Genomic DNA, 13,308 nt, shown 5'->3' with positions numbered 1-13,308 from the left:
TGGTGCCTATGTAGGGCGTCGGCGTGGCGACACAGATGTGCGGAATCGCTGGCGTGGCAAGGAAGGAGGCTGCCGACGCAGCATGGAGAGCACAGTGGGCTGCGCTCGTCGTGGTGTCTAGGAAGGGGCCACGGTGGAACAAGGAGGTGCCGACGAGGGGAGGAGGCCTGCATCTAGGGAGATCACCACGGTCGCGAGATGGAGGCGGCGATACAGTGTAGGCGACATCGGGTGCATAGATAGCACAGGCGAGGTGTTGCAGGGGAGGTGGACCATGAGGGAGAGGATGCCTCCGCCGTTGAGGCCACTACTGTGCGAGAGCCGGCCGTACCGATCCTTATGCCACCGCTTGACGGTCTTGTTGCCCACATGGTAGGCCTACGACTTCGACATGCTGACTACGAGGCTTGTGCCGCCGACGTAGAGGGCAGGGTCAGAGTCGGGCGATGCGACCTGTGTCTTAGGGAGGCACGCAGGCGACGCAACTAGGCGAAGAAGAGATCAGCACGAAGGCCAAAGAGGAGCTCAATGAGGTAGCCGGAAAGGGGAGTAGCTCATCATAGAGTTTGACACGACCTAAGCATAGCGCTGGCAGGCGCAAGGGCCGACGACAGAGGTGCATCGAGACGTCAGACCAAGCTGGGGTGTTGAGCGCAATGGCACAAGAACGCTCGACAGCGGCCAGACATGTCAACGACCACGGATGGGATAGGTAGGTGCCGGCGGTCTGAGGCAAGGGCCGACGACTATGGGAGGAAGGGAGAAACCTAGCTTGATTCCAAATTGGAATATGTAAACATAGGAAAACCCTAACCTAACCCTAAACAAAAGTTTAACAGCTTAGAGCAATTCAAAGATTTTTATCCACGCACCAATGCAGTACATAGCATGGAAATAAACAATGGGGAGTCCGGAATGTCCATTCCAATTTACAAACATAATTAATGCCGACTATTATGTATTCTAGACGGCATCAGGACAAGTTACCAGCAAACATTCTACTGCTTGTCGAGTATACATACACACGCACAAATATCATCAGCCTTAGACTTCATCTTTGGACAGCGCAGCAGTTTTTCTAAGATTGTTGTACATGTCTTTGCAAAAGTAAGCAAAATCGGACATGTTCCTGAAAAGTTCTGGCAGGTGTGTCCGGAGGTTTGCAAGTGATTTCTCCCGCACCTGCCTGGCATGCCTAAGATGGTGCCCCTCCTCCTCTCTCAGCCGAATCTCTAGTTCCTCGATGGTGCGTTTCCTATCCTCGACAGGATCTATGTTTTGAGTTTCTGCTGTCTGTCTCTCCAAGTACTTTTGATGCCAGTCCTCAAACTGTGCCTTCTTTCGGTTCAGATCCCTACGAGTTTCATCACACCGCCTCCTTAGGTTTACTTCCTCTTCCTGAAGATGCACGATAGTGCTTATGACTTCAGCAAAGGTTTTGATGGCAGTTTTTGCAAGCTCAATCGGAAGCCTTTCGAGCTCGTCATGCCAGGCATGCAGCAGGTGCTTGATGGGTGGATCCACCAGCCTTGGAGGGGAGGAGACCTTCTCCTTTATGTTGCTCTCAATTGGGATGAGATTGAGCTTCAGCCATGCATTGAGTGCTCTGATGTATGCTTTCTGATTGTCCATCAATTTCTCAAACTGCGTATGCCACTCCCTAACAATGTCACGTAGCTCACAAGTCTGGATGTAATGAGAATCAGTTGTCTCCCTTGGAATAGGAGGAATCTCGAAACCTCTTATTCCAGAAATGATCAGGAACTGACTTCTATGATGGCGGTACATAGAACTCCACATCTTGGCCATTCTGTAAAAAGGTAAACATGGGGAAATGATAAGAAAAAAGCTCCCAATGTCTGCCAGTAATCCAGAACAAGCCATCATATAGCACACATTTCTCCTCATTCAACAAGACAAATCCAACAGAAAAAAGTAAAGCAATTTATATGTTTATGGCATGCCTGGTGCAGTGACAAGAACTATCAGTCACAGGTTGGAAGCAGACTCTGAATTGGTGGGGGAAACCTGCCTTGGTTGATCCCTTTTCCAGATTTGCATTTGTGGGGGGAAACTTTTTTTTTCTCGAACACGCAGGAGAGCTGCGCATCAATATATTAAGAAGAAAAAGGGGAAAAATACCCCGAAACAGACAGACCCACAAACACACACAAACACACCTCAGTTTATCTCTTTTCCAGACCCCGCTCATGTTCAGGTGAGCCTGCTATCCTAAACTGCCCTAATGCGGCCATCGCTCATGAATTCATTAGTTTGTGATAGTCTATTGATTGAAAAGCTTAATTTTATATTTTTGACATTGACTAAAGAGACACATCTGCTTTTTACTGTATTAATCTCTCTACCAGTAACAAACACAATTATGAAATTCAAACTGACTTTAATGTTCCATTACAACCAACAGATTATATTGTTTTGACTAGTATACTTCAAGATTCAAGCTCTTAGTAGAAAACCACAATATAGTGAATAGTGATCATTCTGCACCTCTTATATCTCTACTATATGAAGTGTCTCCACGTCTGCCAAAAGTTTTCATCCAACTCAGAGGGTTTTTCTTCTGCCTGATTGTCCGCTGCCTTCATGCCCTGCATGCTACTTGCATTCCTTGCCTCCACACGATGAAGAGATTATATTCCTTGCCTCCACACCTCCAAGTGCCCACAAACTCCTTCATCTCCTCTCCCTTGGCGCCTGCCATCCGCATCTCCATCTCCCATCTCGCAAACCCAACCACCACCATGTCCCATGTCTGCCTGCTCCACTCCTGGACCCTATCTAGTTTAGCTGTGGGGTCATGGTGACACACTGACACTGTTGCCACCGAGGATGAGGTCGGGCCCATCCCTTGGGGCAATGCAGTAGGTGAAGCGGAGGGTGCCAGTCTATGTCTCAAAGGGCCACACCAACTGGATCTGAGATCGTGCCTACGCTACCACTATACTGTTTTCACTGCTCACGCCCCCCCCTGGCAATGCAGAGGACAAAGAGCATGTGGCCACACGGCAGCAAGGCACTGTTAGACTATTGTGTGTAGAGGTCCTGCGCCTGGCTCCATAGCCAGCCGCCCCATATTTGGTGTTGTAGAGATATATATGTTAGAGTGTCCTCAGGGGATCCCCTGGTTGTGGCATTTGGATCCCTAATTGTGGGTTTCCTTTACTGAGGAGATCTTCATTATGGGTTTTCTTTTGCCCAAGGTCTCCGCAGCCCTATATATTGTAACCTTTGTATCTCTCATTAATCAATATTCCACACAGATTCAATCTCTTTCATGGTATCACGAGTCTAGGTTTTGTTTCTCATGCCGCACTGCTGTTAGCATGCCTTCTCCACCGGCGCCGCTCCTAACGAGCCTATACGCTGCCTGCCAGTGCTGCCTTTGCACGCCCGCCGGCCCTGCGCCATTTCTTCATCATCGATGACGTCGCCACCAAGAACTCTCCCTCCGCTCCCGGCGCTGATGCTGATGCCCATTGCAGCGCTAAGGAGCGCGCGGAACAGGAAACCCACGATGCTACCTTGGCGCGCACCCTCGAGGCCAACTATGAAGCCACCGCCATGCAAAAGGAGATCGAGACGATCTCCGCACAACTTCGTTCCGATCAAGAACATGCAACTCGTGAGCGGGTCGCGGCTGCACCACTTCAGATCGAGGATCTCGCTCCCTATGGGGCCACCGACGCTACCGCCTCTAATGCAGGTAGACCCTCCCAGCAGGTGGTCTCCGTCCAGAACATCTGTTCCCTGGTCCCGCTCGTCCTCAACGTCAACTCCACCTTCTACGCTCGCTACAAGTCCTTCCTCGACGTCCTCAGCAAGTACTCACTAGAACCACACATCCACTCCGACATCGTCGCCCCAACATCTCCTTCCTGGGTGCGAATGAATTATCTGTTAGATGTATTGTGTGTGTGCTGATGTATTGTGTGGCTGTCATTTGTATTGGGCCTAGGCCCACCAAACACTATTATTAATACATCACCCAAAGGTTTTCCACTTCTATCATAGTATCTAGCTACGTTAGGTTTCTTTCTTTGCCTCCCTCCCATCCCCAGTCGTCGGTCTCTAGTCTCTACTCCCCTGGCCGTCCGGCCCCTATTCGCCGCCGCTGCACCCCTCCTCCATGGCAGGCAACCCCCCTGTTTCACCACCGCCGTCCCCTTCCCTCCCCTCGACGGCGCCCCTCCACTCCCCTCTGTTGGCACCGTCACCTCCCTAGATGCGGGCGCAACCGCCTCCCCCCTCCGCGCGGGCGCGGGGTTCCTACTGTTCCTACTGCCCCTAGCCGCCGATGTCGCTTCCTCCCCCCTAGCAGTGCAAGCACGAGCACCTCATCCAGCGCCACCGCCACCCAGGCCGCCGACCTTTCCCTCGACACGGTCCCGGCCTCCCGTGCTCTCGCCAGCACCGTCGCGGCCTTCAGAGACTTCCACGCCACCCCCCCTCTCGCCGCCCTCTCCACTGCCCTCACCAGCATGGGACAGGCCTAAGATGCTCTCCACGACGTAGATGCGGCCCAGATGCAGCCCTGCGCGCCCTCCTCGTCGACCCCGACACCGTCGCAGCCAGTGGATGCGCCTATCACTGTCGGGTCCTACTCCCTAGCAAGGGGGTTTTGGACTCTCTTGGATGCACCGATCTGCAGTCACTCGTCCACACTCACCTCCTCCCAGCGCCGCGCTCCCGACAATGTTCCCACCACCCTCGTCGCCGCCCGTCAGCGCGCACAGGCTGACGACGCCCTAGAGCGCCAGCTTCTCGAGGCCGCCCACCGGTTCGAGGAAGTCCTAGGCGATGACTCCCACTCCGTTCTCGACCCTGACGAAGCCTACGACTCCCCCACACCCGACATGTCGGTCATCATCCACCTTCACGCTCAAGCGGTCGGCCTCCTCATCATCTGGTCCCTCGTCTCGGACGTCTTCGGCCCAGTACATCCGCTGGCGCGACTGTTAAGGTAATGAATTGGATTATTAGGGCTAACCCTAGAGGGTAGCTATATAGTGTTTGTACATGGGCCACATGGGCCTAACCATATACTCTAACAGCGACCAGGTCCTACTGACCCTTCACTACTACGCCCTCGATGACCACGTCCTCATAGGACATTACTGTGTTGACGCAGTCCTGGTGCCGAATGGACAATGTGGTCCTCTCTTGAATCCTCGGCACCCTCACAGTAGAGATGCAGGATGTAGTCCACAAGTGGGGGGCACCGTTCGCTAGGCCTGAGTTGTATCGAGGCTCAGTTCCTCGACAACCGCCAGGTCCAAATTCTCCACCTGGACACGGTCTTCCGCCAGCTCATCCAAGGGGATCTCTTCGTCACTGAGTACTGCCGGAGGATGAAGACCATGGCGGACACCATTTGTGACCTTGGTTCTCCGGTCACGGACGAGACTTTCGTTCTCAACCTCCTGCCGGGCTCAATCCTCGATACGCGCACCCACGGGCCATCCTCACATGGATCACCCCATTTCCATCCTTCGCTCAGGTCCACGATGATCCCCTGCTTGAGGAACTCATGTCTATGGCCGCCGTCACCACCGACACCGTGACGGCCCTCTACACTGGCAGCCCTAGCGGGCATCCCCTGTTACCACCGGGGGTGCGCCCCCTCGTCCGAGTGCGCCCCCACCGGCCACTGGCGCTCCTTGTCCGGCTACCAGATCTGGCGGTGGTTGTCATCGTCGTCTGGGTGGTCATGATCACGATAGTGGCCCAGGTAGTCCACCAGCGAACTGGGGAAGCGACTCGTGGCCATCCTTGTACAAGTCGTAGACCAACTCCATCTCCATGTGGCCCAGACTGTTTGTGGGTACTCCTTCGCCACGCCTTGTCGCCCCTCAGCTAGCCTTCTATACTGCTCCGCCCCTGTCGGCGCTACCAGCTCACCTCAGCATTAGTCGGGTCTCTTGACTCTCCCGCCTCCCCTCTATGGCCTCGTGCGGCCCTTGGGGTGGCGGGTGAGAGTCTCTTGCTAGCTCGTTCGACACGATTACATTGACGCCTCCCACCTTGATCACTGACTGGGTGGCTGACTCCGGTGCCTTCCACACCACCCCTGACGTCGGTGCTTTATCCTCCACCCTTCCTCCCCACCCTTCTCTTCCTTCATCGTAGTCGGCAATGGGTCAGTCCTCCCCGTCACCTCAGTAGGTGACGCGGTTCTCCCCGACCCCTTCCGCCTCAAGAACATTCTTGTTTCTCCCAACATTATTGAGCGTCTTCTTTTCGTTCGTCAATTTACGACTGACAACTCTTGTTCTATGGAGTTTGACCCCTTTGGTCTGTTAATGAAGGATCTTGCTACCAGGACCCTTCTTGCGCGTTGTGACACAGCTTCGGGCCGCTGTACACACTTCATCTGCCTGCCTGCCTCCTCTTCCCGACCTCCATCCCACATGCCTTGACTGCTGCTACCTCGTCTATCACTTAGCACTGCTGCCATGGCAACCTCGGGCTTGATGTGATGTCCAAGTTGTCTACCAGTTCCGTCATCTCCTGTAGTAGACACTCTTTTGAGCATCTGTGTCATGCTTGTCAGTTAGGTCGCCATGTTCGGCTTCCTTTTCCCACATCTTCTAGAGCAGCAAGCAATTTTGATTTGGTTCATTGTGATGTTTGGACATCCCCTGTTCTCAACATTTCTGGCAATAAATATTACTTGCTCATTTTGGATGATTACTATCATTTCATGTGGCCTTTTCCCTTGCGCTTGAAGTTTGATACGTTTTTTCTCGAAAAGAGTAGGAGAGCTACGCCTTATAAATATATTAGAAGAAAGGAACAGGTCTGTAGATGACCCAAAAATACAAAGCCTTCCCCTTAGGGAGGCCAAAAACAAGCATACAAAAAGCTATCCATCTGGTCACTTAAGAACAGCAACAACACTCAACACCTCCCCTAAACATTAGACATTGGCGCCGCCAAGGAAAGCGCTTTGTGAAAGCTCTCTTGTGGGTTTTGGTGGTTTGGATGACAACCCAATTAAAGGGCTGACAGGTGTGTTAAGTGTTGACAGGTGCTTAGTATAAAGCTTTTAAGTTCAACACAAGTGTTCAAGAGTAATGGTCGAGGCTGAGTTGGTTATGGTTGTGGACATCACAAGTGAAGAACATTGCTTATGTAAAACTTGGTATGCATATCTTGGAGACAACTGGTCAAGCCAAGGATGAAGGCAAGAAGAGCTTCGAGGTACCGAGTGCACGGGAGAAGATATGGTGCATCGAGAATCACTAAGGACATGACTTACAACCAATGAGGTAACATCTATAGTTATGTGGTGTAAGTCATAAAACTGAAGATCAAGCTCAAGACATAGAGCAAGATCACTAGGAGGAGTAGTGTCAAAGCCAGAACCTGGAAGCAACCCAAAAGAGCTTTGACCCTGAGTTTGGGTTGTTCCTGTATTTGGATATGTTCTATGTGACCTATGCAGGGTGTTGGAGCTCATAGATGGCAATCTGAATCAGGTCTTGGAGACTTGGAGTTTTGAAGCCCAACATCGACCTCAAACAAGCTAAAAAAGCAAAATGGTGAAGAAGGTTAAGTATGCAGAGAAAGTGTCATCTGAAGCTCCGTTTGAGGTGAAACCGAAAAGCTAGGAGAAGAGGTCATCTTCTGGGACTTAGTCAATTGAATTATACTCTGAATATGTTTGTCTAAGTCACAGGAAGATCCTCCCAAGAGTTGAAATCAAGAGAAGAGTTGGAGAAGTTTGGCTCTGTCTGGACCTCCCCGGGCAGTCACCCGAGACACCCATGGGCGAGTCGTGACTGTCCTCGTGCGAGTCGTGACGACATCGCTCGTCTGAGGATGGCCTCAGGCGAATCATGGTGTCGGACGAGCCATGGCTTCGAGCGAGCTGTGGCCTCGGGCGTGTCGTTGGCCTCGAGCGAGTCATGACTTAGGTCCCTCGTGCCTTGTCCGGTGTGCCAGGCGACCGAAGGCACGCAACGGTTGACTCGGTCGTAGAAGGAAACAGACCGCGGACAGAAGGAAATTGAGATCTTCACAAGGAAAGAGGCAACGACTAGGGGCTCAATTGGGTTATAAAAAGACCCCCTAGACGCCCATTTGGCAAACAGATGTGCAGCCAACAAGTCCATACATCAAGTGATCATACTCTCTCCCTCTGTTGTGTATCTCTCTAGTTTGTGTAAAGGTGCAGTTATAAGACTTTAGAGAGAGGGGAACTGCTGCTAAGAGCAAGATCTTGATCGTTGTTACTCTACCGGAGTGCTGTCAAGAAGACTGTAAGCAGCCGTGGCGTCGTTGTAACAGTCATCAGCATAGTGGAAGGCTCTATCTGTCGCATTGACAGATCTGAGCAAACGGAGGAAGGAGTTGAAATAGACTCCAAGCCAAGGTGTGGCTAACTCCAACGAGGACTAGGCAAGCATTTCAGGCTTGGCCGAACCTCGAGATAAATCCTTATATCTGTGTGCTCTGCTCTGTCATGTGTGTTGTCTCTCTGTCTTAATTGCTTTTTATACTTGCATTTCAATACTTATCTGTGGTATAAGTTGTCTTGTAGTGCAGGATATTTTGAAACAGGAACTTCATTTCCGCTGTGATCTACTCGAAGTGGCTTTCATTCCACTGTGATCCAGTCTTCGAGTAGAGTAAGAATTTCCAGTTTTTAAGTGTTATTTTTATTTGCCTATTCACCCCCCCCCCCTCCCTCTAGGCGACATCCAGATCATGTTCCCGGGCAAAGGGAACTTTCACTTTGGCACTGGCCAATTGCCATTTGTGCATTTCCTCAACCGATCTAAGAAGGGTGAGGTCTGGAGTGGCTCCATCAAACACCACCCTATTTCGGTGCTTCCAAACCATCCAAGCACCCAAGATGAGGAGGGAATCCAGGCCCTTCTTAACCATCCCAGAAACAATGTCTTAAGATTTTCCCACCAGTTCAAGGAGGAGGTAGCATCCGGCTGAGGGGCTAGACTGTGAAGACCAAATTTTCTTAGCATAGGATACCAGAAAACTCTTGTGAATACACAGGACACCAGCAGGTGGTTGATGGATTCAGGATCTTGGAAAATGAGGGGACAGCTAGCAAGACGATTCATGCCTCTTTTTGCCAATCTATCTGCAGTCCAACATCTATTGAGCCACCAGCCACATAAAAAACCGACATTTGGAGGGGCCCAAGATCTCCAAATCCTTTTGTGATGACCAAAGGAGTTCGAGCCTAAGAAGAGGCCATTATAGGCAGCTTTCGTTGAGTATTTGCCATCAGAGGCCCTGGTAAAGATGTGTCTATCCTCCCTGTTCGGCTGCAGACACGGGCGAGAAAGAGAATTCCATATATATATAAATAGTCTATCAGGGCTCCCATAGTCAAAGCGCCCTTAATATCTGAAATCCACCTTCGTTTAACATGGCCTCTTGCACATCCTGTTAATTATTCTTTTTGACATGTGTCTACACTCCTCCATGATACGTTCCCTACGCCCTTTCACTTCTTCGCTTGGGTTTCCACTCAATTTGGACGTACCATCTAGAGTGTCCAGTGTGACAACAGGCGGGGAGTTTGATAACTCCGCGTCCCGCGACTTCTTCCTTTCTCACGGCGTTCAGCTGAGGATGTCGTGCTCCTACACTTCTTCCCCGAACGGCGTTCATGTGCTCCCTGTTATTTCAGGCCTCCCTTTCCACTCGCTACTCGACCGAGGGGCTGGCCACTGCCACCTATCTGCTCAACTGTTTCCCTACCAAGGCGGTTCGTCACCCCACCCCCTTCTTTGCTCTCTTTGGCACCTCTCCCTCCTACAACCACCTTCGAGGGTTCAAGTGCGCCTGCTATCCTAATCTCTCTACCACTTCCATCCACAAGCTTGCGCCTCGCTCCACTCATTCTCTTTCTTAGATACTCTCCTGATCACAAATGGTACATGTGCCTTGACTCTCCACAATCCACCCACAGAGTCATCGTCTCCCATCACGTCGTCTTCAACGAGTCCAACTTCCCCGTCTCCGCCTCCTCTTCCACTGCCTCCTCCTCTGAGTAGGACACCCTCCTCGAGGCTAACTTTGTGGTTCCTCCTCTTGCTCCTTCGCTTCCTGCTCCCCCTATTAGTCCCCCCCCCACCGCGCCTCGCGCAGCCCCGACGCCCCTCGTGCTGCTCCGTGCGGCATCGTTGTCTCCCGCGCCGCCACGCGTGGCCTTGGAGTCTCCCGCGCTGCCACAACCTTCTTGTCACGCTTCGCAGATCTTGTTCACATCTACCAGCGGCCTGGCTAGGCGATGCACTGGCTCCCTCTCGCGATGAGACACCAGTGCATCACCCCTTTGCCCTCCACCGGGGCCCCGATCACGTCCACCTAATGGTTACCCGGCGAGCCGCCGATGTCCTCCAGCCTATCGACCGCCCGGTTCTCACAGCGTCGTCCTCTCTGGCGCTCTCCCCCGAGCCATCCTCCGTAACTAGTGCGCTCGCCGACCCTAACCGACGACGTGCCATGGAGGAGTACGAGGCCTTGCAGGCGAACCACACTTGGGTCCTGGTGCCACGCCCCATTGGCGCCAATGTGGTAACCGAGAAATGGATCTTCAAGCAAAAGTTGAAGGCGGATGGCTCCTTGGACGGTACAAGGCTCGCTGGTTCCTGTGAGGCTTCCCCCAGCATCCCGGGCAAGGGCGGGCCTAATATAGTTATAAGGGTATTCAAATGAATACCCAAGATTTCAATACAAAAGATAAACACAAAAAATAATTTCAATTTTTATCAATCTTATGCTCATCTAAGACTCCATTTTAATGCATATGTTATAAAATTGTTGATATATAAATATGTAATATGTTGTGGTATTACACGTATCAAATTGTAAGACTTTATATGGTACTCCCTACGTTCATATGACACCGTTGAGTTTTTTAAAAGACTTTGACCACTCGTCTTATTAAAAAAATAATGAGTTATCATTTATTTTGTTGTGATTTGTTTTATCACTTAAGATAATTTGTGCTTGATTTAAAATTTTACATTTTTGAATAAATATTTTTAATAAGACGAGTGGTCAAAGTTTTCAAAAAAAAGTCAACAGTGTCACATATTTGTGAACGGAAGTAGTATACATACCAATTTTTTTACCCCTTAATAATTTGGAATACCCATGTTTTAAATCCTGGGCCCGCCACTGATCCTGGGGTTGACTATGACAAGACCTTCAGCCCCGTGGTGAAGCCTATTATCATCCGAACTGCTCTAACTCTGGCTCTCTCACAGGTTTGGCCAGTGCATCAGCTCGACATCAAAAATGACTTCCTCCATGGCACTCTGACAAAAACGGTGTATTGCACTCAGTCGGTCGGCTTTGCGGACCCGATTCACCCCGACATGGTCTGCAAGCTCAATCGATCCCTCTACGACCTCAAGCAAGCGCCCCGAGCTTGGTACAGTCGTTTCACCACTTTCTTGCTCTCACTGGGTTTTGTTGAGGCCAAGGCGGACACCTTCTCTACGTCGAAGACATTGTTCTCACGTCTTCCTGGCTTCAGAGTCGTCCGCACCTGGCTTCTTGGTGCCATCTCCGACAACCTCGAAGACATTGTCTCTAAGCGTGGCACATCTGCTCGCATGATCTGGCTCGCTATCGAATCACAATTCCTTGGGAACCACACAACCCACGCTCTATGTCGACCAGGAGTTTCAAGCTTTCTCCAGGGCAACATGTCCGTCATTTACTACTATCGTCGCTTCAAGTGCATGGTGGAGGACATCTAGGACCTTGGCCAGCCTATCACCTAGGAGATGCTCATCCTCAACATCATCCACGGGCTTAATGAGCGTTTTAACGCTCTTGGACTCCACCTTCGATGCACCAAGCCACATCCCTCATTCTTGCAGGTTCGGTACGACCTACGGCTCGAGGAGCGCAACATGGCTAAGGCTCCTCTGGTTGAAGCTCTCGTTGTCCTCTCTAGTGGTGGTGTTGGTGACTCTGGTGGTGGTGTTGGTGGCTCCAAACCACCAGCCAAGCCCCTGCAATAGCAGCCTCCACGACTTCCACAGCAGCAACCACATGGCAGGCATGGTGGCAAGAGATACAAGGACACCACCTCTTCCTCCCTTGGTGCACAGGGTGCTTCAAGGGTGGCGCCAACACCCCTAGGTGCTCCCCTCCCGTCATCTACACCTACCAGAACCCATGAACCGGCAACATCTACATGTGGTCGGGTCCACAAGTTTCAACAGCTCCACATCCCCACGTGCCCTACCAGCCGCGACAGGCGTCGTAGTCCTACGTTGTCGGTCCTCCCGGCCAATGGGCTGGTCAGTGGGGCGTCCCTCCCCCTGCATCCATCCATCCCTCTCTGTCTCAAGGCTGGGATCAGCAGGCTCTAGCAACCAACTTCCAAACCACGACACTCCAACAACCTCCACAAAAAAACTAGTTCTTTGATACAGTCGCCACCAATCACATCGCATCCGACGCATGTACCCTTTCAATTCCCCCCTCTTCCAGTCACTCTCTCGTCCATTATTATCGTTAATTGGAATCTCCTTCCTACCACCTCCCCTGGCACCACCATCCTTATAAACTTCTAAATAATGTTTTGGTTTCCCCTAATCTTATTAATAATCCAATTTTCGTTCGCCAATTTACTATCGATAATCACTATCCTGTGGAGTTTGATCCCTTTGGTTGCCCTGTGAAGGATCTTCCCACTCGGACCAGGATCGTCAAGTGTAATAGTTTTGGTCCACTCTATTCGTTGCAGCTCCCAGCATTCGTGCTCCTTGCTAGCACCGCGTCGCTTTGGCACCAACGTCTTGGGCATCCTGGTCCCGAAGTTCTTTCTAGATTAGTGCACCCCTCTACTATCAGATGTACCAAGAGAGCTAATAATTACTTATACCATGCCTGTCAGCTTGGTCGTCATGTTCGTCTTCCCTTTCCTGCATCTTCATCTTGCACTTTGCGCCCGTTTGAGTTAATACACTGTGATCTTTGGACCTCAACTACCACTAGTGTTTCAGGGTATAAATATTATCTTGTGATTCTTGATGATTTTTCTCATTATTTATGGGCATTTCATTTACATCTCAAGTCAGACACATTTCCTACCTTGTATGTTTTTTTCGTCTATGTGTGCACACAGTTCGGTGTTACTGTGCAGGGAATTCGGTGCGATAATGGCACAAAGTCTGACAACTCCAGTTCGTGCATCTTCTTCCTCGCCAACGGCATTTGCCTGCGCATGTCCTATCCCTAAACCTCCACTCAGAACAGTAAACTTGAGCGCATTCTTCGCACCATTAACAATGG

The 13,308-nt window shown here is 51.0% G+C and overlaps 1 protein-coding gene across 1 annotated transcript in view; it reads right to left on the bottom strand.

Annotated features, from left to right (window-relative positions):
- Window positions 1-876: 876 nt before the first annotated feature.
- The window catches only part of LOC100383511 (uncharacterized), a 29,957-nt gene continuing 17,525 nt past the window's right edge, over window positions 877-13,308 (bottom strand). The window contains exon 4 of the mRNA NM_001176159.1: window positions 877-1,810. Coding sequence (NP_001169630.1) covers window positions 1,045-1,810 — 766 coding nt within the window. The 3' untranslated portion in view covers window positions 877-1,044. The remainder of the gene's footprint in view (window positions 1,811-13,308) is intronic.

The sequence above is a fragment of the Zea mays genome, chromosome 3, assembly GCF_902167145.1.
Source record: "Zea mays cultivar B73 chromosome 3, Zm-B73-REFERENCE-NAM-5.0, whole genome shotgun sequence".
Taxonomy (NCBI): domain Eukaryota; kingdom Viridiplantae; phylum Streptophyta; class Magnoliopsida; order Poales; family Poaceae; genus Zea; species Zea mays.
Note: the sequence above shows the minus strand (reverse complement) of the source record. Positions and strands in the feature narration are given on the sequence as shown.